Raw genomic sequence first — 24,625 nt, forward strand, 5'->3', positions numbered from 1 at the left:
ATTTTTCAAGCTCGCAAGTTTTCACTCTGGCCTCTGCAGGTGCCTGCTTTATCGGCAAACATTTGTGCGGTTTGTTCTTTATTCAATTTCGGTCTGCTGTCAATTGATGCCATCTAGTTGCCGTTGAAGAGAGCCGAGTGATGGCCCTTAAAAATCGTGAATCTGCATCACTGATCACTGCGTCTGCGCAACTCGGTCTTTTCTGATGGATTCAGCTTTCACTATAAATTCGCTTTCTGTGGATAAGGCTGCTTACATTAAAGATGGCTTTAGCAGGCTAAAATTTTGTTCATGCGTGGCCAGCATAATCAGGTCATTTGTAAAACCAGTGTTATCATTTGCGTGATAGTGGTGTTAACACTGGTGTTAATCACAGCAGCAAGCCTTTAGCCCAGGCAAAATTTCAGTCGCATGCCTTATCGTTATCACTTTACCATGCCGGAAAAAAGCACGTTTTTAAGTTGTTTCGATGTGCAGAAACCCGTTTTACGTTTTCAGATAAAAGAAAGGCACGTGATGCCTCAAGACTAACACTTATAATTTTTTGTATAACTTGCGGCAAACTTTACTTGTAAAATTGTGGTTATATACAGGGAAAAGCAGGTGTTGAAAACCTGTGGACTTCTGTTTTAGCGCAGTCCCGCTACTTGCCCTTGTTAATTTGTCCCGCTAAATTTGGCTGGCTGTTTCAGCGGGTGTTAACTGGAAGGTGTCCAAGGCCTATGTTCGTAAACAGCAGAAAGGTACATAGTTCAAAGGATAGTGTACTGTGGCCTGCCTCGTATGTGCAACATGTCGGTGGCTATGCATTCTTCAGACATCAATAGTTTATTGTGCTCTATGCTTGTTCGCTTGGCAGGGGCGAAGGGGGCACCAAAAAAGACCTGATTGCCTGCGCCAAGCAGATTGCCGAAGCGTCTGAAGAGGTGACGCGTCTTGCGAAGGAGCTCGCTCGCATGTGCACGGACAAGCGCATGAGGACGGTGAGTGGCAAATAACATGCGTCAGTTTCAGGCCTAGTGTGACAATGTCATCACCACATTCATAAGCCTTTCTGCAGAAATGATGGGTCACTGTCAGAGGAGTAAAAGAAACAGCTTTGCACAGAATGCAAGCCACTGGCAGCAATAACTAATGCAACTATATGAAGAGGTGTTGAATTTCACAATCTGCGGTCAGGCAGTTCACTAGCTTTCTCCACTTTGCAAATTTCTGGAACCCCCCCTCCTCTCTTTCTTTTTTTCCTCCATCTTTTCTCCATTTTTTTCTTTTTTTGAGAACTGTAACGTGTCTTGTTGTCGTATAAACCCAAATATAACACGAGGAGGGATTCCAAGTATGCAAAATTGAAAATAAAAAAATGTCTGCCCATGATATGACTAAAATATACTCTGTTGTTCATCAAGTAGGGCCAAAAAAGAAACACTTAAACCTCTAAGAAGTTTGCTGCCCAAATGTAGTATGAGAAGTAAACTGAGCATGGCGACATCTGGACAGGAACCTTGTATTACAGTTAAACCTCAATATAACGAAGTCAGTAAAGTCTGTACTTTGTTATATTGAAATACGATCTCTTATGCGAGTGAGTACAGTTGCCGATGGATGTTTACGTGCACACACTAAAGGGACCGCAAAATTTAACGAATTATTGATCAATCATAAAAAACAAGTCTCATTGGAACAAAATCTAATTTTTTTTTTTATTTGAGAATCTGCAACCAAAAATATGGTTTCATGCCGGGTTGACAGTATCTACAAGGTGAAGCTTTCCCGTCCATTCTACCATCATGGCTGATCGTGTCGGCCCCAGTGGGACGACACTATCGTGAAGAGAGCAGTTGGAGGGGAGCGAACGCTTCGTCTGCCTCTCGCTTCAACACGCCTCCAACAATGGAGATTGCGTATCCTCCAGCACTAAATTCGCAGGAAGACAGCGCACGTGAAGCCGCGGCCATCTTGACTTTGTACTCGCTGCTGATTACCTCCGAAATAGGGTGCGCAGGCTGTGCAAATGATCAGCCGGGCTGACAGCCTCGTGAAGCCATTGGCCAGGATCGGAGAGGATACAAGTTCTCACCCGCCACACCCGCACCGCTAGCGCATGTGGGAATATGGCACGCATCAAGACACTTTTCTTTTCGGCTCACCCTTGTCCACTTTCCCTCACGCTCGCAGCATATGACGTGAGGGGCGCGATAGGATCATTGTAAGGAACATTATGGAATGTTGCAGCGAGACAGTCTTGTTGCTATGCTGCTCCGCTTCGGCAGCCGTTCACTGTTGCGCGGCGCATGATTTGAGAGGTGTGTTTACAAGCAACCACGTGTAATTCAACCCTTCGACCATCTGCGACTGCGCCAGTTTCCTTTTATTGCGTTGGTATTCCTCCGCAGTGGCAGCGAAATATTATGAATATTGAAATTGTGTGTAAACACACTCCTTTATATTGAGGTTCGAAATACACGGTGTTCTACAGACAAGAAGCTTTAAAAGTTAAGTGCTTCGTTATAGTAAGAATTTTCTTATATTGAAGTTTGCTATATCGAGGTTTAGCAGCATATGCTAGATTTTATGGTAATGAGTTAGTTGCTTAAAGCGCTGATCAAGTTGTTAGCCGACCTCGGCCTTGTACGGCCTCCTGTCCTGGTTGGCTCGCATGTTAGAGCGACTGCTCCAGAAAAGCAGTGATTTATTTTCATTCAATGCCTTGATACTATCTCGGTAATGTCCCTCTAATGTTGCTGCAAGTTCTTCACTTTACCCTACAGGATGAAATTTGCCCCGATTGTGAAGTTTGCTCTTCGAAGAGACCAAAATTGATCCCCTTGTAGCCCTCTCCTGGGGTTGAGTGAATGCCAGTTATATCTTACACCGTCTACCTTGCGGATTTCTGCAGAGCTTACGTGAATAATACTGAATAATCTTATTCTGTGTGACCTCACTGTCTGCTGTGATCGAGAGTGGGCAAACGAGGGAGACCCTGACATCAGGGCCTGTCAGACCGCACAAAGACAAAACCCCCCCTTGCCGTAAGCATTGCCTTCAGGCTGAAGCTTCCCTTGTTTGCCTACTGTCGGGTCACTTGAGGCCTTCATGTTCCCGTCAACTCCTTGCCTTGTCTGGCTCTCTGTCCACAGAACATTCTGCAAGTGTGCGAGCGCATACCAACAATCGGAACCCAGCTGAGAATACTGTCCACCGTCAAGGCCACCATGCTTGGGGCCCAGGGTGAGTGCCCTCTTTGCATGTGTCTCGTGGAAATGGTGTAGACTCCTAGGTCTCTCAACAAAGCATTAGTTTGTTGAGCATGTTGGATATCCATGTTTGGGTTCTGTTAAATGAACCATGGCTTAATGGGACAGTAGAGGCAAACATCGAGGCCCAGATTCTGAAACCTTCCTTAACTTAGTAAGAAAACATTCATTGTGGTTAAGCTGCCTTACATTGATTCCGAAAGCTTTCTTGTTAGAGGCCCTGAATGAAGGTGTCCTTGGCACTTCCTCGTAGTAAGGCAGCCCCGAAGCTACGTTCATACTTTCTGTCCCTGCTCCTGGCACTGAACAAGGGCGTCACCTCAGCTCTGCTGGCGAGGTGTAGCTGGTGAGGCAAGGTAAAGTTCGAGGTGAAGAAAGAAATAGCGTTTCACGAAACAGCTGTTCCGATACTGGGTGCCACTGTTGCCGGACAGTGCCACACTTCACACTTAGTCTATGGCAGTTTTGCATATCAGGCAAACAGTATCCACATGTCCATACATTGATACTTCATCTTTAAGTCTGCTTGACGAACATGTGTGAAAAGTTTTGACGGGTAGCCTCAAATCCAGATGAGTGTCATCCATTCCTTACGTTTTGGAAGCACTCCTTTCATGAGGACATGTGAAATGGAGCTTTCAGAATGTGCTTGCTTTCTCCATCGAGACTTTGTGGCAAGGAAGGGTATGGAGCTCTTCATGTGAGGTATGAACTTGTCTGAGGAAAGGAAGGTTTCAGACTTCGGGTCTTAGTGAATCTGCATTTTCTGATTGCCCTTCTGGAAAGCTTGCAGTGCTCGTGCGCGCCGAGATCTGACTCAGTTGCAGTCAAAATTGTGACCCAAGGGGCTGCATGATATATTGCAATTCAGTGTTATTACATTGCACCACTAGTGACGTTAGAAGTCGTGCTTCACTGAGTGCAATTGCCTGCCTTCAGTTAGTGTCATGCAAATGGAGGGGCGGCACACTCCTGTAGAAAGCACCTATGAAGCATTGTGAAGATGTAGCACCAATGAATCCCTCTCTAGAAACTTAACCAAACTACATTTCCTTCTTATTGCAATGTGGTTTAACCAACATTATTATGAATATTTATTGACTGTAATTTACCAATTACAAACGGGAAATGTTATGGGTATCGTATTTTCATTGGTTGCATTTGCAGTCTTCCCGTTTATGAAGACTCTCTCCACAGCAAAAGTGATGGTTTGGTCATCTCAAAAATCTATCACCTTAGTGGGGCGAAATATTTGCCTTGGGGGTCCCTTTAATTTATGAATGCGGTTGGTCCTATGTTTGAATCTGTTGATTATTCAAAGCGTGCTTCGGTATATCGTGAAAGTTTCTTATTGTTGGTTGTAGTTATCAGTGCTTCTATACTGGAATGTTTCTGGCTCATGGAAGTTAAACCATCCAAATCATTGCAAGAGTTGTGAGAGTGCTTTCGCACACCTTCATCAACAACTGTCAAAGGTTGCCTCATAAGTTAACCCTTCTGTTATTCAACCATTGCACATGCTATTATTGGTACTGTCAACATGAGCACAGTAACTACCATGACTTGATGTGATCAACCCAGAATAAGGTCCTGGCATGCTATTTTCTCAATGACTGCAGTGTGCTGCCATAGTCATTGAGATGTTTCATATGTACCCTAGTACTATATAGCGAATATGCCTTTATTAAAAGAATAGTGGGTTGTGGCATCTACCCCTGTCATGTCATGCGAGCACAGAAGGTTTGAAATGGGGGTTTTGGGGCAGAGCAACAGCTGGTGCATCAGATAATTTTCTGCAGCCTGGCCTGGCTGGTGAAGGTCAGGATAGTGCCAAGTAAAATACATACTGACCTTACCCGGCAGTTACTTGGGTTGGTACCGCCAGTTCAAGTCGTGGAAGCAATCCTCGGCTGTTTGGACCAATTTTTACCAGATTACTTGGTCAATTTGCAAGCTGCACCTTGGAGCTCCACAGAAATTTGACCCAATTCTGTTCCCTGCTACTCATACTGGGAAGATTCAATGCATGCACGAACACATGGCAGACAGCAGAGACTATGTGTAGTGTGTCCTCCGAGATTGGCATTCTCCTGTTAGCTGACGTCCTTTTGTTGCCTCCAACGAGCTGGTGCTGCAGCTACTGCCAAGATGCGGCTTAAGGGCATGCACATTATCTCGGAGGCCATGTTGCTCATGACTATCTCTCCGTTCTCTGACCCCTGAAGGAGAGTGCTGTGAACGTTCCTGGCCGGTGCGGCTGGCATTTAAAAGGGGTCACACACAGCACAGCGCTTATGCAGTTGACAGTAACCAACAAGTATTGGCTTGAGCTGAATTCGGGTGGTCATAAAGTGCAGAAAAACCCTTGTGCTGAAACATTTGTGCACCTTAATAATTTCTTGGTGTTGGGATGTGTCCGGAGCCCTACAGTACGGCGTTCCTCATAACCAAGGCGTGGCCTTTGTGCATTGAAATCTGTGGGTCAGTCATGTCTAAAACCTCATGGCATCTCTTGAACACTTGTTTCCCACAGAGCCCATACCGACGCCAGATGGGAGCGAGATTATCTGCGGTAAAAGCTCCGCATGTTCTCCTGTTTGGTGCACGGTTTTGACGTTGGCCCCCAGACTATTGTCTGTCAGAGGCACAGTGTGCATTGTTCTGGACTGTGTGTGTGTGTGTGTGTGTGAAAAAAGTGTGGAACTAAATTGTGGTGATGCTGTGGTCACATGGCTTGATAGACTAATCAGTGCAGGCTCTCACAGGAAATAAAGGAAAGACTCCAAATAAAGATGGAAGCATCTGTGCTGCCATGTCATTCCCCTGTTCATTACGATGTCTTTTTCCCAAGTGGTGCTCTTTTTCACTGATACATTTGACTGGTCACTTTCAAGCACTCTAGAGCACTCACACAGGGTGGCTAACATTAAGCTGGTCGGGCGCTCAGAATGCATTCGCCCGGTTTATTGAGAGCGGTTGGGGGCACTCTCACATTCGAGCTGGGAGCACAACCGAGATCTGACGATATACCATTCACACGGCTCCTCCATTTGCCCTGGGAGCAGCTTTCAGCTCGGGTGCGCTCTCTCTGGCTTCCATGTCGAGGGACTTTTGCATCGCTGCTAACCATGTCGTAGTGTGGTAGGAATCTCTTCAATGTACCATTAATTGCCGTCGAGCATTTTGATCTCCCTTTCTCCGCAGGTGAGGTTGCTAGAATAGAAAGATGCTTTTATGTCACTAGTAGCATGTCATGCATATGTCACGCGACAATGTTAATAATCCAAGCAAGACGGAGATCCCTAGGAAGATGGAGGCCTGAAGTGATCATTGGTGGTTTACCAAGGAATGTCGCAGGAGCCAACATTTCGACAAGGGGTCTTGTCTTCGTTAGGGCAACGCCGGGCTCGAGTTGAAAAGCAAGTCCCCTTGCCAAAACATTGGCCCCGGAGACATCTTGTGTGACCACTGTTGATCAGGCAAGGTTAGTGACGTTTAGTGGTTAAAGTCTTAACATACTAAATTAGCCCATATGACGTGGGTGTTAGTATGGAGTGTCTGTAGTGCATTCATTCAGTCACCAAAAGTCGCATCCCCTGTATACAGGTCATGCCATCGGTGCCATTCAAACGTGTTCATGTAAAGGTTGTCCCCATACTTTGTGGTGGCGAAAAAGAACCTAAAATTTTAGTAGCGAAACAGAACAAAAGAATGGATGCAGGAGAAGCGTGACAGGTTTACCGACATGCCTAGTTTTCCCATTGAGGAGCACAATGTAAACTGTGGCCATCTTTAGTCGTGCTTAGATGTCTTAAGGAGCCATCTCTGGATGCTGCGATTTTCTCTGACTTATACCGAGTGCCCTGTACCCAGTGAGGACAGCACAGTGTGCAACACAGTTGCTGGAATCCTTGTCCTACAGTGGCATCAGCTTATGTACTGGACTTGTTGAATGTTTCGACCATCGTAACAGTAGTACTTCCACATAGTATTTGCATGCATGCGTGTGTGCTCGTTAACTGTCTGTGGCATTGTTTCTAAGTTTTCACCATGGCCCTTATTTAATATCTTTATGTTAGCTTGTTCTTGCTAGCAGTGACGTATATAATGCCATGTATGCACATTCAAGGAACGCCAGTAGTAGTGTTGGGATACGATACAGAGTTTTACACGTTGCAACTTAGAAGAATGACAGCAGGACGTATTCGTGAAATTGGAGCAATCCTAGCTCATGCTCATGATTGCAAGACTTGAAATTTACTGGTACACTAATGATTAGCCCCTAGCAGACCTTGCCAAAAATCTATGACATCCCAGGGTGTGGTGTGGGCACTTTTCTTGGCTACGAAGCAGAGGCTACGGGGTTGGAGCTTCTGCACATATATTCGTACGCAATGTAGGCCGACCATGCTTGGCACCGGTTTCAGTTTCGATACCTCTGATCTTGCATAGCTCTTCTCCTTTAGTGAAAGCAGACGCAGTTAATTCGACGTGAATTTCTGGAGCTAATCAATATTTATAGTCGTCCCACAGGTATCAACTTATCTGATGGTTTTGATTCCTGGATGAGTTACCCTGGTTTCTGCGTATACATTGCTCACACTCCCCTTGAGCGCTTCGACAGCAATTTGTAGCTGAAGTTGGTCATCAGTCTCTCGGAAGGACAGGCAGGACAGCAAGCGACAAACACTCGCCAGGAAAAGCTGGCCTCATTTTGCCTTTCAGAAATCGTGCGTAATACGTGTGGCAGTCTTGCGTGTGCGAAAACCAAATAGGGGCAAAGAAAGAAAAGCATTAAAATATCACTAGCTGACTGTTGAATGTTACGTATCCTTTCAAAATATGTGCTGTAAGAAAACTAATCAATAATGTTTATTATTTTCAATGTAAGAAAACACAAACGAAATTGCAGAGCTACCTCCAGCAGCGGTACCACAGGCACACTTTGATTTCGTAGATCTCACTTCATAGCCAAGAAAAGTTTCTGTACCCTTTCTCTCTGGCATACCAAACTTTTACTCATAATGAAACTTATCTAGTGCAGTTGAACCTCAATATAACAACGACAGATACGATAATGTATATAAGTTCAAAAAATTTTTTTTTGCCGCTGATATCAGCTCTTATGCTTATAACGAATATCAGGTATAACAACAGTATTTTCATATTGGATACTTCATTTATAGCATAGTTTGACTGCCCTTGCAATAGCAGAAGCACAGTCTACCAATCCATGCAAGCCTAAAATTTCTCGGTAATGTCCCTCTAATGTTGCTGAAGTTTTTCACTTTACCCTACAGACAGTGACATAAACCTCATACAATACCGTGCCCCCAAGTATGTGTCACATCTTCCTTGATTCAGTTTTCTTGTGTTTGTTAACACGCACATTGTATTGTGTTCAAGTCGGGAAATCTTTTTCCTTACTTCCTGTATGCAAATTTCGAGTTCCTTGCTCATTTTTTTCCTCTGTTCATCTTTCTTCCATTTCTTGAAAAAAAAAAACAGTAAAAAGATGGAGTAAGTAGTGTTTTTTGTGTTCGCTTCAAGAACTGGCAAACACGCTTCGGCATGTTGCTTCATTCAGCAGCACGTTTTTGGGCAACACGTTTTTATTTCATTCTCTTGTGCTTTGCACCTGCACTCGCACAAATGCACGTCACTGGCTGAAATGGAATGGAATGGACGCTGTGTGAACCAAATTGCTGTTGACGATGCTGTGTTGCGGTTCACTCTGCTTGTTCCTTTGTGAACACTGCTGCTTCCTCGTCACATGGCATGGTTTCTTGCACTGTGTGTGGCTTGTTCATTTGTTCGCTATTTTTTTTCACTTCAGTTGTGTTTTTGTTTCATTTTGCTACACTGTATCCTTTTTAGGCAAAGCATAAAAAGGAATAGCAAGTTGTTTAAGAAGAATGTAGATGGTGCTGCAGATTAGCTGATCTTTGGTAAAGACTTGCCATAGTGGTTGATCAGCTATGGCATTCTGCTGCCAAACATTTAGATGCAGACTTCATTCTCGGCACAATGACTGCATTCCCATGGCGGTGGAATGCAAGAATGGTCACATATACCAACCCAGGTGTTTGTTGAAGGAGCCCAGGTGGTCAGAGTGAATCTGGAGCCCACCAGTATAGCTGACAATATGTATCATTTGAACATTGAGTTTGTGGAGCCTTAACTTTGTTTCAGCTGTAGAAGTATATATGTGATGTAGAGACATTCTAGCTAGTACTTCTAGATTAACTGTAGTTATTCCCTCGGTCTGTATAATGATTTCAGTGCAGCGAAGACTCTGTCCGAGTGGTGCACACAGATTGATCTGGCTAGTGGAAGTGATTGAACTGTTATTAATTATCAAAGAGGCTTACACGCCAAACACACTTTTCACCCCGGTGGTAGAGAGTTGCAGTGTGCCAAAGCTGTATAAATTCAGTTCTCTTGCCGTAATCCGGAATGCCCTATGTTTGAATCAGACGAATTATTTGAATAAGTTTTACCCGCCGTGGGGGTGTAGTGGCTATAGTGTTGCCCTGCTAAGCCCGAAGGTACAGCATCAAGTTGTGGCCACGGCAACCACATTTCGGTGAGGGCAAAATACAAAAGCACTCATGTGCCCTGCTTTTCATAAAAACCCCCAGGTGGTCGGAATTAATCCAGAGCCACCCACTACGGCATGCCTCATAATAATATCACGATTCTGGCACGTAAAACCCCAGAATTAATCTTTCTTTTTTTTTATATTCAAATAAGTTTTCTGAACACCTGGTGCTTACAGTAAAAAATTAACAGCATTTAAAAAAAGAAATTGTTATTATTATGGCTGTTGCTACCTCTCAACTGTGGTGACTGTTCACATTGTGGCAATGTTGTGGGAGAACACTGCTTGAGACCAAGGTGCATCACTCAATCTCAAAGGCTGCGGAAGGAATTGTTGAATGCATCACTGCATCACTGGCAGCATGTTGACAACTTCTTACATCACCGAAACTGGCCCAACCACTTCTCCTGCCTCAGCCAACCAGTGTGCTATGCCACAGGGGACGGTCCTCACAGGCACTGGAATCGAACTGCAGTTGCTAGTTTAAACAAGCGTACATTTTGCAGGGCAACAAAAGAGAGACAGACATTCGTGCAAAGTGCGTGCTTGTTTAGGCTTGCAAGTATGGACCAGTCAGCTCAATGACCTGTTCTCTCAAACTACTGTTACTGATCTTGCGCTGGTACTCTGAGGTTCTTTCGAGCCTTGTCAGGCAGAAGATATACATTACTAATGTGGGTGGCATCGTTCAAAACTAATTTCTTGCGGAATAGTTGGTTTATACTTGAATTATAAATGTGCTGTGCAAGACTCACAAGAAACGAAAAAGAGGACAGGACAGAGCGCAGAGTGAACAGGTCGGTGCTCTGTCCCGTCCTCCTTTTTCTTTTCTTGTGCACATTGCGCCACACGTTTATAATTCAAGCATCATTCAAAGACTGTGCTTCTATACTTCGATCACACAGGGCACTTTCGATCACTGTCTAGTCCGAATTTCGCGACCACGATTGACTCCCTATTGCATCCTATGCAAAGGAGCCAATCACAATAGAATAATTGCATCTCAATTTGGGCTCTATAGTGATCGAAAGTGCCCCATGTGACCAGGGTATTAGATGTGCGACATTGTTGACACCGTTAAGGGTGTAGCACAGACACGCATAGTGTGTCCCAGGATGTGTGTCCCATGGCCATGTACGTGCATGGCATTCATGAGGTGCATGTCTCGTGATTGTGGATGCGTGCAGAGTTGCCAGATACACTATGCATGTTCATAATGGACCCTTCAGGAAAATACCAAGTATACGCATTCAAGAAATGGGGCATTAAATGAATGAGGACTATTGTAGCAGGACAGGATAGCACCCGAAAGGGTGCACATTCTTTTTAAAAAAAAGTTTACACGAGTGCATGAACCAAGCTAGCATAGCTTGAAATGAAGCCACAGGACTGGAAGAGATGAACTTCTGTTTGGTGTCTGCACCCGCACAGGCACAGAGGAGGATCAGGAGGCGACGGACATGTTGGTGGGCAATGCCCAAAACCTGATGCAGTCGGTCAAGGAGACCGTGCGTGCCTGCGAGGCAGCCTCCATCAAGATCCGCACAGACTCTGGACTGCGTGTCCGCTGGATCCGCAAGCAGCCCTGGTACCAGTATTAGGTAGGACATTGGTTTACCAGGGTCTTCTGACTGGCTTTCAGATTAGGTTCACTGCTTTGCTTGCCGGGTGGCTTTGTCACGCAGGGACAGTGCTGAAGTCAGCTGAGCTTGGCTACTTTGGTGGTCACATCTGATGTGGCCAGCAGTAATGTGACAGAAAACTAAAGCATGCACTACAAGTGCTGAAAAGTTGTATAGCTGTAAGAAAGGCACTGCTTGGATTAGATGACGGATGTGAAATGTGAATATTGTAGCAGAATATTGTTGCGTAGCCAATTGAGTCGGGAGCATGAGGGAGCATTCACTTGGATTCCTCTTAGTTCTTTTTTTCCCCAGCTAAACGTAGTGTGCATCTCTTGCGTTTATAGAAAACTTCAACCCTTCATGCACGGGCCACGCACATGTGTTGATACTGTGACAGCACGCCGCCACCGCCAGAACTCATCAGTGCCAGCGCAGTCTGTGCATTTGTGAAACAACGTTTGTGATACAGCTTGGGACTGTGGCATCCACGGGCCAAAGAGGACACCAAAGAAAATCACTAAATCAGTTGAAACTGATACACGATTCTTTTAAAACTCTATTCTCTATAACTTTATGATGAGAGGTTGATTACTAGAGAAAATGAAATTCAAACTTGCATATCCTAAATTATGCACCATAACCCCTGCAGTAGTACATCAGTGCGACATCACGAATTTCAGTGTGTTCTTTGAACTAATAAGGGTAAAGGAAGATGAAAGTGGATGAAAAGATGACTCGCCACAGGTGGGGACCAAACCCACATCTCGACATTACACGTGTGGTGCGTTACCTATTAAGCTGCCATGGCACCGTCTATCCAGCCACTTTCTTAGGTACTTGTGTGAAGGGTTAGCTCCGGGAATGTTAGCCAGCGCCACTTACAGTCAAGGCAGCGTACGTGGGGTGTTCGATGTCCACCTATAATTGCACCTATTATGTTTAAGCCTTCGAACCACTTTCTGAATGAGACTCCTAAGCTGTCTTTTGTTGATCGCACTGCAGACGGAGATGCCAGATCACGACAGAGCACAAATGCAGAGCCTTCGATCATCCCTCTGCTGTGCATCCCTTTGATAATATGCTGCATTGCATGGATTACCACAAAACATGCAGCAGCGTCAAGGGAAAGCTGCTGCAACGAGGCCAGGTATCGCAGATGTGGAGCTCTGCGAGCCACAATTGCTCCTGGTTGCAGGTGATTGTCGTGCGGTAATCGGAACAGGGAATGACCCAGCCACTGCGAAAAGTTCTGCGTCGACCCCTAGGGTGCTGTTGTGGGTGCACCTCGTTAACAGTCCTTTGTTTTAGCATCTCTCCTTCGGTGTTTCTTGTTATCAATTGGTATTTGCATTGTTGCGCTTATGTTATTGTTTACATTTAAGTAGTGTAGTCTTTGTTCTTAGTAGTGTTGACCTCATTGTTGGTGCAGCGAGAGTTTTTATTGACCCTGCTAATCAGCTTTATCTCTTCAACTCGAGGCAGGGCAAGCCCACTTAACGGTTCAAATTGTATTATGTCGTACGCACAATAATGGTCTCTACATTTCATTTGAAAATTTTGGCTGCATTTTCAAGTTTGAAGTGTAACCGCATTTTTAGTTGGTGACTATTGTGGAAGAGCTTGTTCTTTCCTCTTGACCACTTTCCTCGTGTCTTTTTAAGATTTCCTTGATGAGGTAGTCTAAGTACGTTGTGCTAAATGGTCTTAAGTTTCCTTAGCAGTTAGTGCACTCCACTCGGCAATGAAAACATATCTGAGACAGGGTATCTACCACCGAACACTTTGCTGGTGCTTGCTTGGCTGCTGGAAAAAAAAAAAAAGCTTTTTCTTTCTTGGCAAATGTCGCGCTAAACTTACAGTTAAGCTCGCCTAGATTGTAGATTGTGCGATACAAGTGTAGTTACACATGGCTCTCTCATAACCTTAGCGTACATTTGTGCAAGAGTTTCTTGGAATGGATTTTCAATTTAAGCATGCACAGAACCAGATGAGTTGTCGTGCAAATGATTTTTATACTATGATGGGATTGGTCCTCTTTGCCTACTGAAGACGAGCGTGCTAGCATAGTCTATTTTTGGATGACATTATATTACTGACAACTTTACTTCAATGACTACCAACGTGTCTTCCATGAGTTGGAACAACAAAGGCCAATAATGATCCTTTCACTGGGCTACATAGCACAGAGAATTTGCCTTTTATTTTTCTCTGTGTGAGTTATCCCACAGTGAAATGTTTTCACAAGGCTGAAAGCAAGTCAGTGACTTGTATACCCTGGTACACCTGGGCTATTACGGAAGTAGTTGTAACACACTTTTACATGTAGCTATACCTGAAACAGTCCATAAATTAAGCAGTCCTTCAAGATTTTAAACGAACACCCGTGGCATTTCTATGCAACGTAGTTGCCGCAAGGTGTTCCATGCATTGTCTGTCGATCTCTTTTGTTAACAGCAGCTGCTCTCAACTTGTGTCTCGGCTCCCTTGCATCCATAAGTCACGTCCTCCCCTGCTTGCATGCTCCAAGTTTGTCTAAGCTGGGCCATGTGCAAATCATGCATTTTTACCTTTTCTTATTTACCCAGTTTTTAACAAGCTTACTTTTTTTTTTAAAAGAAACCGGTGTTTGTTCCATGTTTTTAACATTGAGCATTTGTACACGTTGCATTGCTCGAAGGAACTGGAGAGATTCTGAGGTGCTCCTCTCTCTCTCTCGCACACAGTTGTGCCATATGACTCTGGAACATCTTTTATTTTGAACCTTTTACATTGTCATGTGTACTCATTTTAAAGATATGCGGGTTGTTCCGTTGCCTCTGGTGATCCAAAATGGTACCCAGTTGTCGAGTGCTGTGTTTGCTAGGTAGCCTGCGCTAGTGTCTTAAGCTTTGTCACTGCCCATCCAAAATAGCCAAAATATGGGTGAGCAACATTTTTTTTTCTTCTTAACTTGAAGTGGTGATATCAAAGATAGAAAGCTTTCTAGTTTCATTTCCCTCCTGGGTGCGTTGTGTCACTTTATAAGTGTTTCTAACAGACAATGCAGTTATCTCAGTTTTCAGTGACAAGCTTGTTGTACTTAGCATTTTGGTATTTATAGTTTTGCACAGTGTTGTCCTGTGTAATGACTTCAACGTGAAAGTACTAGTGTTTCAAAGTCCCTGCAAAACTCTTTTTGCACAGACAAGCTTTGCCATGCATTGTTATGTCCAGGTGCTTAATAAGAGCAATTTAGGGTGATTTTGCTAGCGTCTATTACATGAGTATGTGCTAATCAACTGGTGATAGGACAAGGTTAAAAGAAAAAACAAGTATTAGCTTGTTTAGCAAGAGAATTCCCTAGCCCAAAAGCCCCTAGCTTTTTTCTACGACTGTGGCCCTGAGCATCATTGCATTCTTTGTGTCGATCATATGGAGCCATCTCGCACCACCAGAGGCAGTGGACGTTCAAGTGTGAAAAGCTGTGCCCGAATAATGCCACGATTCTGTTCCACTTCTATTTCAGTGTGATTATGTTTTTGACCCTTTTGCCTTAGGTTTGCACAGTCGATTCTCGATAATTCGAACTCGAAGGGGCATGAAAATCGGTTTGAACTAAAATTAGTTTGAATTGAAGCAAGGTAATTGAATGGAGGACTTGTGTGCAGCACTTGTGGTGCATGTGCGCTGAGCTTACACGAGTGACGAATTCCAAAAGTGTGGCTTCACTGCAGCGTGACACATGCTGCCGTGAAGCCACATGCCTAGGCAAAATTTTTAATGCTGTGAAGCTGCACCTCCAGGCAAAATTTGCATGTAACCCACAGCCCAACTTTATACTGTTACGCTTTAAAAAAATTTGATGCAGGTTATGTGTGCCATAGTACAGTGCCTGCAACGGTAAATGGGAGCAACAGCCGATATGCAACCACACTGCCGGGCCGGAAGCACCATAGCGTGAGTTGGTGCACAGTGTGTCCGAAACGCTTACTTGTTCGAATTACTGGGCATTTTCACACATTGATGTGCACACAGCTTTGACAAGACCGCTACGTCTGTTCGAATAAACTGGAAGTTCAAATTAAGCAGGTTTGAATTAATGAGATTCCACTGTGAAACCATGTTATTGTTACCTTTTGAGATCGATGGTTCACTGCAATCTATGATGATAAATGGAGTAGGAGAGAGTTGCATTATTCTGGCACTGCTTTCTGTGACGTATCTTTGTGCTGACTATCACTATCTGTCACGGTGAATTGTTCTTGGTGTGTTGTCCAGCTGGTGCATGTTTGCAACCTGCCCACCGTCATTTACAGCACATTTGGCAAACATTTTAAGCAGTTCGTGCAAGCGGTGTTGCAGTTGAGATGCACGGATCGGTGTCTCAAGTGTGTCTCCTGAATCGTGCAGGGTGTGTCCAGTGTTCACTCAAGAACACATCATCCACATTTACATCAAATGAATTTTTACTCATGGGTTTGGTATGGCTTGATTGCATTGATGCAATGGTATGCAAAGTGCAAAATTTTCTCAAGGCTTAGTTGCGAGAAACCATACTGGTGTAGCCAGATGGTTAGCTGTACGCTAGCTGGGTCTTCATGCCCTGCAGCAATTGGAGCTTTTGTGCAGTTAGCATAAGTTTTGACAGTGCAGTTCACTTCATTTGTTTTAAAGACACCTAGACCATAATGTGGTCATTGACTGAATTTACCTATGAATTCTAAATACAGATAACTTCTTTTCATGTAGGTATGCACAGTACAATTTACTCTTAGAGGGAACATGTCATACTAATATTCAAACCAAGGTTACTTGAACACATCACGAACCCCATAAGAAGGAAAACTGCTTGATATGGCACATTGGTAGACTTATAATGGTAAGAAATTATTGCCAAGTCCTTCATGTCATAAGTGAGCTGTAATCAATCCCGAAGTACTAGTCTGGCGTTCCCTTTAACTATGGGCCACACTGTACTCGAAACAGGCACAAGCTGTTGTTACAGCTGGGAGGGTTCAGGAACGGCTGGGGGGGATCACGTTCAACAAGATGGCATTTAATGCATGTTCGTGTGTGGCATCTGCTCCTCTCCTCACAGCCAAAGGCTCAAGTGATTTGTGTGCGAGGAGTGAAATGTCTTCGGTTGTTTGCGCTTGCAGGCGATGGTGGTGCCTTTCGTTCATTATGCAAATGCTTTTCTTATGCAATATGCCACTCTCATGGGGCAGCGTGCCCTTCAACCCCCAGTGCTTTTTTACACGCCAGTGACTACTTCGTGTACTGCAATAACCACCTTTATTTCTTATTTATATCATATATTAGAGCTAATAAAGTAATTATTACTCCTTATATTCTGTTTTCTTTTTCTTTGGGCACAGCTTTTAAATGTCTATATGAGCTGCAAGATGTGAAAGTCATATTTTCCTGTTCTCTGATCTCATCTGTCTTTATGTTGCATGCAGTGCCATGATACTATATGTACACTTCTGTATTTGTAAAACTTCTGTAACTGCTGATCGTGATTGGCTATCACCAAGATGAATAGTCTTGTTATCACATATCAAGCACTCTCTCACCAGATGCCTACCCTAACACTGGCCATTGAAGACATACTCTCATGAACAGTTTTGTGAATAGGGACCTCGATGTTAAGTGTCATTTTCACACTTAAATGATTAGTTTTTTATTTGTCCAAGAACCTGCATTGCACAATTGGAAGTTAATGCAGGGCGGTCGAAAGAGTAACCAAAATGAAAACATGGAAGGAAACTGGCACAGCTGTCATGTGTACATTCAACTAAAGCATACTACATCTTGCAAGGATGAGGAAAATATATTTGCGGAAACATCCACAACTCCGACTGATTGCACTCGTAAATTGTAAAATAGAATAAAGGAATGCGCACATACCTCAGTACAACATATCATTTCTCAAGCCTTTTTAGCATGGTCGTTTCTACACGATATGTAGTATGGACTCATCATGTAGAAATTTGTTTCATAACAAATATAATGGAACAGAAAAATTTAATGACAAATGTTCTTCACATTGCTGAACAGCTTTCCAACCTAGTTAACTCTTAATGTTAGTTATACTAGAATTAATGTTATAATTACAACTGACAAAGCATGCAGCATGGTTTTGTATGCGTTCAGGTTTATAAATTAGTGTTTGGCCATTGGGACCCATATCTTACAGACAGTCACAGACCTGGCACACATTAGCGACATACAGAGCTCCTTTAAGGGTTTTTGGGGCAGATTTCAAATTAAGTTTAATGGAATTTAACATGCCATTGGCTTTACCCGTTATATAACCTATAAGTTTATTCCAAGATAAGCCTGAAGAGAAATAGACATCAAGGTATTTGAAATGTTCAATGCGACCGAGGGGGTTACCAGACATGCTATACCAATATGGAGGAGTGTGTTGGCATTTGTAACAGCCACATAAATAGGTTTGCTATTTGTAACAATGAAGCAAGAACTACAAGATGTAGTGGCCCTTCCAAGTCATTCTTTTACTGCCCGCTTGATGCTAGGAGAAACATTCAAAGGGTGTACCTATATGTGCCACGATATCTCCCAGGCTGGAGTGCTCTACACCAGAGCAGATCAGAGAGAGTTGTGCATTAGCACTGGTTGCCAACACTGACCTGATCTAGGACATGCCTAGGCTTATGCTAGGCCTATGCACGCACAAAGTAGATCGGTACCAACTAGCACGTCCAGCCACAGGCATGAACACTTCAGCCTGGGAGCTCTTGCAACACTTGGTACTTTCTCTGCTGTCCAGAAGCGTGCAATGACGCACAACGGTGCATGTGGACACCCGTGGTACCAAGAATTAATCATATTCCAGCAACCCGACTGTACAGACGAACTAGCTTGTGTTGATTAGGTGGCAATGCGGCACGGTGATTGGTCATCACGTCTGCTGTTCCATACAGCATGCCAGCACCATGCCAGATAGCTGTCCACCCTTTCTGCTATGTGTAGGTGACTGTCCGTCGCCATTCAAGAGGGCTGCCACAGAAATTGTGCCCAATTAAAGCAGCACAAAATTCGAAAGGGTGTTAAGAGTGCTTTAGCATAGTGGTGCTGTCCTACCGATACTGTTGCCGGCTAACACCGACATGCATGCACGGATTTTACCGGGTTCTTGGTATACTTGCCAAGTTTACTGTGAGTGCTGTTCAATCTGGACATTGTAAAATTCTGTCATGTTGTCAAATTTCATTAGTATCATGCAGAGCTATCTGCTTTTTACATTCGAACGTAGTACATGCACATTTATTATAATTATCTTTTTTTTTACGAATGCCAGGCAGGTTCTCCAGCTTTACTAGTACTTTCAAGCAAGTGCTCGTGTACTCAAGTCCTGTGTGGAATATGCTGAGCTCAGGCAGTCTCCTGCCATACTTTAGTAACAGTGGTGCAGGCGACAATTTTTTAATTTTCTTGCCAAATTGTAGTTCTCATTGAAAAAGGCGACGTTGAAACTTCTGAACTAAGGAATCCAGCTATTGGTGGCGCATATATTCAGCCAGAGTGTCTGCTCATTTGTGCTCAAATTTCAGAGAGGTGGCATTTCACGATGCATTGTGTTTTAATGTCATGTTTGGTGCAGGGCCTGCCTGTTTTGTCCAGAGTAAATTGGAAGTGCACCTTGTCTATGGTGATGCAATAGTGAAGCATTGCACATTATTTTGGCGTTATTCACAGCAGTGGCATAGCAACAGGGGGGCCGGGGGGCCGTAGGCCCCGGGTGCACGGGGCCAGTAGGGGGGGGGGGATGTCATATACGTCTGAAAACACCCGAAAATTGTCGATATCCTCGCCTTCCTCGACTACACCTGGGGGGGGGGGGGTTGACAGAAGAGCGAAGGGCCCCGGGTGCCAGACGACCTAGCTACGCCACTGATTCACAGCAGTCAGCATAGGTTTAAACTCCTGGTAGGATGCATCTCAACAGGACTTCACACAGCGTTGCCCCTGGGAGATTGTAGAAGCGCAAAAGACGCAATTGAAGCGAACATCTTGAGCCCCTTGTCAAAATGACGGCTCCAGTGGCATTCTTTGTTCAACCGGCTATTCACTTCAAGCCTTGACCTTCTTGTCAACTTCTGTCTTGTTTCAGCATGTGCTATTGCAAATGCCTTTCATGCATACATCGAAAAAAAAAAGTTATGATACACTGCAAATTTTATGTGCACCGAAATATTAGCACTAGTCAACAGCAATATTAAAATGCGCTAGACGTCAAATAATTTTTACAAAAACAAGGACAACAATGCAAGATAAAAGGACGTACTCCTTGTGCGATAATTAAACGGAGCCGACGCTGGTAGCCTTGCAGCTAGCATTCCCCGACACTAAGGTTGTGTTCGCAGGTTTGATTTGCATAAGTGACAGCTGCATTCTGATTGGGGGCCAGACACAAAAGCGTCCGTGTATTCAGAATATTGGTGTGCACCAGAAAGCCCCAGGTGGTCCGAATTAATCGGGAGCACACTACGACATTGTCTCTCAAGGCACAGCTGGTTTCATTGGCACTTGAACTAACTAACGAATCGGTCGAGCAGCGACTTGCACATTGCGTATTAGGGCTTCGCTCATCTTGGTCCGGGTGTCTCTACCACAACGGGGGTCAGGACCCGGGCTTCCAGCTCTACAAAGCCGTCTTGCCGTCTCTCTGGGCTGCCGGACCTGGACGACAACCTCAAGTAGACGAGCTGCGCCGAATCTCCCGGCGCTTCCCGGAACAGGCCGTAAATGAACGAGCAGACCACGGCGACAAACACGACTATCGCCACGATCGCTTGCGACGAGGGCCAATTCTCGGGGAGCGCGTTGGGCAGGGCGCGCAGCCAGTGTGACGCCGCGCCTTCGTCGCGGGGTGTCTCGGCGTCCCCGCCAGACATGTCTGCGCGACGGGCTTGCTCTGCGCGCTGGCCGGTGACCTTATAGCTCAGCTCGCGGCTCGCGCAATGAATACGTGCCCGAACGCGTAGACGGCGTGCGGGCGTACAACTCGCTGGTCGAGTATTGCGGCACAGTTCTCGTGCGGAAGTCGACGCGGCGACTGTTGCAGGGTCCGGACCTGCAGGTAGCGACGTCGGACGCATGAATGTGAAGTTCGGCGAGTAGCCATAGTGCGCATACCACGTCGAACGCTACTTACCGCTAGATTCAATTTGTGCGCGTGCAAGAGCTGACGGTGCGTATACATGTGTGAATGTGGAAGGCCAAGTCCGCCCGATGAGACCGCGACGGTCAGGGTACATGGTACAGAAGTGTTCACAATGTCACCGCGCTACCAACACGTGCGACGGACATATCTTGTGCCTCGAAGTGACGCATCGTTGACGCCATCCTTTTCGGATATATGTCGGTTGTCGGAGCGCACGGGAGTAATCCTGTATACACGGTCACTCCCGGCGTGGTTCCGGCATCATGGCGGCGGCCGTCACCGCCGCGACGCCATCTTGTTTCCATGCAATGGCTTCAACCCACTGCGGGGGCCAGTGGGTGCCTTTTAGGCGCTTGGCCGCGAACTTGAGATTTCGCCGTGGCCGTGCTCCGAGGAGGCACATGACGTCACACCGCGTTCCTCGTCGTTGCGTTCGCCTCCGCTCGCTTCGCCAGCTGCGTCGCATGCCTGATAACGTGTCGGAGGATTGAAAAGGAGAGCTCGCGTGCGCTGCAACCACAGTTGAGGCGGCATTATGGACGGCGACAATTCTGATAAGCAGGAGGATGCCTGGAATCGACATCGGAACGAGATGAAGAGGAAACGAATCGTCCAGGAAACAGACGAACAGCGCGCCGAACGACTGGCTGAACGCCGCAACATAGCTAGACAACCAGACTAACTGGACTTACTATCAAGGTTAACGAAGGCTAAGCATGCTATCCTTAGCTTTCGCTACTATGTCGTGGCATAGCCGAGCTAGGCCACTGCCATTTTTTTTTTACTTTAGGCGCACCGAAAGTAATTTTCTTTTTGCACTAAAAAAATAAAAGGTGTACATTTTCACTATGCAATGTAGTTTACCTTTTATCGTGTAAACCATCATATTCGAGCGAACTTAATATAACACACGGCGCTGTTTGTTGTTTCCTTTTGGTACTTTTCAATTTTCCTTTTAGTACGATGCCCACACGTAAGTGTTAATGTGCACAGGGAATAAAACTACCAGGAGCAACACACGTTAATTAGAGTGATGGTCTGTGTGCGCCGAAAGTACACCTCAAAGAAGAGCGCAGAGTGATGCACGATTTTTGCGACATAAGATATTGCCTCGAAAGGTCGCTGAAATTGTAGCTGAATAAGTTTTCTATTTGCAAGAAAGGCCATATACATCTCGCGCAAGGTGCCTCAGGTGGATCAAAGTGAGGAATAACGGCGCGGCAAATCACCGTCGGCATTAATTGCACCGCGTCGAATAGTTGTTGCGGACGCTGAAGCGACTCTTCTTTAAAAAGACAGAAAGATCGAATAACAAATAAAATTTTCTTCGTATTATCTTTTATTTTGCGAAAAACGGTTATTATAACCAGCGGAAGTTCCATTTCTTGAATTTCGCGCCAGAATCGCAGTGCCGGTAACTCAATGTGGCGTCGATTACGTATTTTCGCGTTTAAGCAGCCATTTGCGCATAGAATGTTATCAAAGGAGAATAGAAATACTCGTTTCTATTAAAACACCACGCGTGTCCTTTAATCGGTAAACGGATTTCCCTAGTTGAGATAACTCGTTTTCGATACAACACCAGCCACCTCGCGCGACAACCCAAATGGAAAATTGCAAACAGAAACGGCTACATGCAATTTCAGCAAACTTACAGCCCCGAACAGCCGCTGTAAAGAAACTGCTCACCGCAAGATTGAGCTATAATTGATATTGCGGGTGTGCCATCTTATCGCTCGTTTTGAGAGCATACTGTCTCTTTTCCTATAAACTACGCAACATTGCCTGGAGATTCAACACCTCCAATAAAGGTTGAGATTGCTTTAGTTTACGTGAAAATAACGTTGACGGTACTGTCAAGAAGTCCTCTTTTCTTACGTTGAAAAGATGTTATATAAACGTCTCTGCTGGATATTCGTTACATTTTTTGGATATTAGTGTAAGGCTGAAATGCGCTATAACCGCGTTATTAAGATGAAATTTCGTACATTCGCATTACTGTGTGGGAACAGTTCAGCATATTGTTCTCGACTGACCGTAAATAGAACAGAAAATTTCAATAACATTGCTGAGAAATAAAAACTCGCGAGACCGCCTGGCGCATCAGGGCTTTTGCATATTGCTTGCTATGTTGAATATTATGTCCTCAGTGGGCACTATGTGGCAGGTGCAAGGGGGGAGAACGCCACACAGCAAGATCAGATACTTCGCGTGAACGCATAAATGCTCACGCACGTCCGCGACGCGGGCATGCAGAGTTCTTATTCTTCAGGGCCTCACACCTGGTACAAGTATATATTATTGAATTAGCTCACATTTCAAGAGTAAATTGAACGCGGAGATAGAAGAGTAGATGCAAACATGATAGTCATGAACTATAGTTTGAGAAAGTGAAAAAACATGTTTGTAGTAGGGAAACTGAAAAAAAAAAAACGCTTCTGGGAGGACTACTCATGTGTGGTCGAAAAAGCTTTGTCAGGTCCTTACAAAATACATTGGACGTCAGGTGATATATATGAGGAAATCTTTGCAAAAAAAAAATACAATAATGATTCATTAATATTTAAATCGAAATCTGTTTTCGACGTTGTGACCGGCTGAACACCGGCCTTTATCAAAAGTAAATTTCTCCTAATATTTTACCAGTTGCAAGAAACACTTATTTTTCAATTATATATATATATATATATATGGCCGAACTTTAGGTGATACTGTTCAAACGGTGTGCACCAATAAAATATACCTACCCGTTGGTGCTTGAGTGATATCCTATGTACATCCACAATACGTTGTCTGGTAGCCTAACAATCACGTAGATAGTAGGTCCTATAAACAGCCAAGCTTTTTCTTATCAAAACGGCACATACGCGAGACGTAACATGCACGCGACTTCAAGACGTTGACGTTTGGATCAATAATAGACGTTGAAGAGACGTTCGTGGTTCACAGGGATAATGAGGCAGATTTCCGAGTTAATCATCTGCCATTACAAAGTTGCGTGCTTACAAATTGATGCCAGAAAGAATTAGACCAACTTGACGGGCCACATATATATTCAATCGGAACGACAGCTTCCTCTGTCGGGAATGACGCTTCGAAACATCAGTGTGCTATAGAGGCTAGAAAGGTTCTCCAACCTTCTAGCCTCTATAGGTGCGCTGTCCCGCGAAGTCGTTCCTCTGTCGGTCGTCGGGTAAACTACCACCTGATTATCCGGCGGAAGCTGAAGCGGCTGCCACCAGTGGGCGTCGCGGAGCGCACGGTGTAGCGCTCGTAGCGGCCGTCGTCGGCATTGCTCCACCTCGAGTCCACCCTAGTGTACACGACGTCGACGGTCACGTCGGGGCGCGCATCTCGACCATCCGACAGGAGGCCGTAGACGCAGCAGCACACCACCGAGACGAACACCGCCATCGCCACGAGCGTCTGCGAGGGCGGACACTCGGGCCACTGGTCCGGGAGCCTGCCGCTCACGCAGTGCGCGGCACCGAGGAAACTCCGCACGATGGCTTCGTACCACGGAGCAGACGGCTCGTACACCGCCGTCGCGTTGGACATGCTTGGCCGCCTGGTCTCCTCCTCCTTCTGCGCCCAAAGTTTTCTCTGGTCTTCGTTGCAATTGGGGGTGGGGGGCGATATCCTTTTTTTTCCGTGGCACGCACTGCAAGCGATTCCGAATGATCTCCGCTGTCGTGTTTGGCCGTCACACACGATGGATGCCTGGGCGGACCTGGCACGCATCACCGGGGTGCGTTTTCGAAAGTCACGCCGAGCTCTCCGCTCGTGACACTGACGGTGTGTAGGCGCAAGTCTGAGCGTTCGCGTGGTCGCGGAACAAAGCGTCCTTCGAGAACCTGTACGCACGCGTTTCGAGCACGTAGTCTCTCGGGCGAGTTTGTCTGCCGCAGCGTCCTTATTGTTGTGACAAGTGCTCACGCACTTGTGAGAGCGAGAAGGCGACAATCGGGAAAGC

General features: G+C 45.2%; 1 protein-coding gene across 7 annotated transcripts in view; it reads left to right on the forward strand.

Annotated features, from left to right (window-relative positions):
- The window catches only part of Vinc (vinculin), a 55,878-nt gene extending 39,070 nt beyond the window's left edge, over positions 1-16,808 (forward strand). For 5 of the 7 annotated variants that reach the window (XM_075672875.1, XM_075672877.1, XM_075672878.1 and 2 more), the window contains 5 exons: positions 860-983; positions 3,138-3,228; positions 5,788-5,826; positions 11,287-11,456; positions 12,483-16,808. In XM_075672875.1, the coding sequence (XP_075528990.1) occupies positions 860-983; positions 3,138-3,228; positions 5,788-5,826; positions 11,287-11,456 (424 nt within the window). In that variant the 3' untranslated portion in view covers positions 12,483-16,808. The remainder of the gene's footprint in view (positions 1-859; positions 984-3,137; positions 3,229-5,787; positions 5,827-11,286; positions 11,457-12,482) is intronic. The other 2 variants (XM_075672876.1, XM_075672881.1) reach the window with 1 other exon arrangement.
- The last annotated feature ends 7,817 nt before the right edge of the window (positions 16,809-24,625 follow it).

Source organism: Dermacentor variabilis, chromosome 10 (genome assembly GCF_050947875.1).
Source record: "Dermacentor variabilis isolate Ectoservices chromosome 10, ASM5094787v1, whole genome shotgun sequence".
Classification (NCBI taxonomy): domain Eukaryota; kingdom Metazoa; phylum Arthropoda; class Arachnida; order Ixodida; family Ixodidae; genus Dermacentor; species Dermacentor variabilis.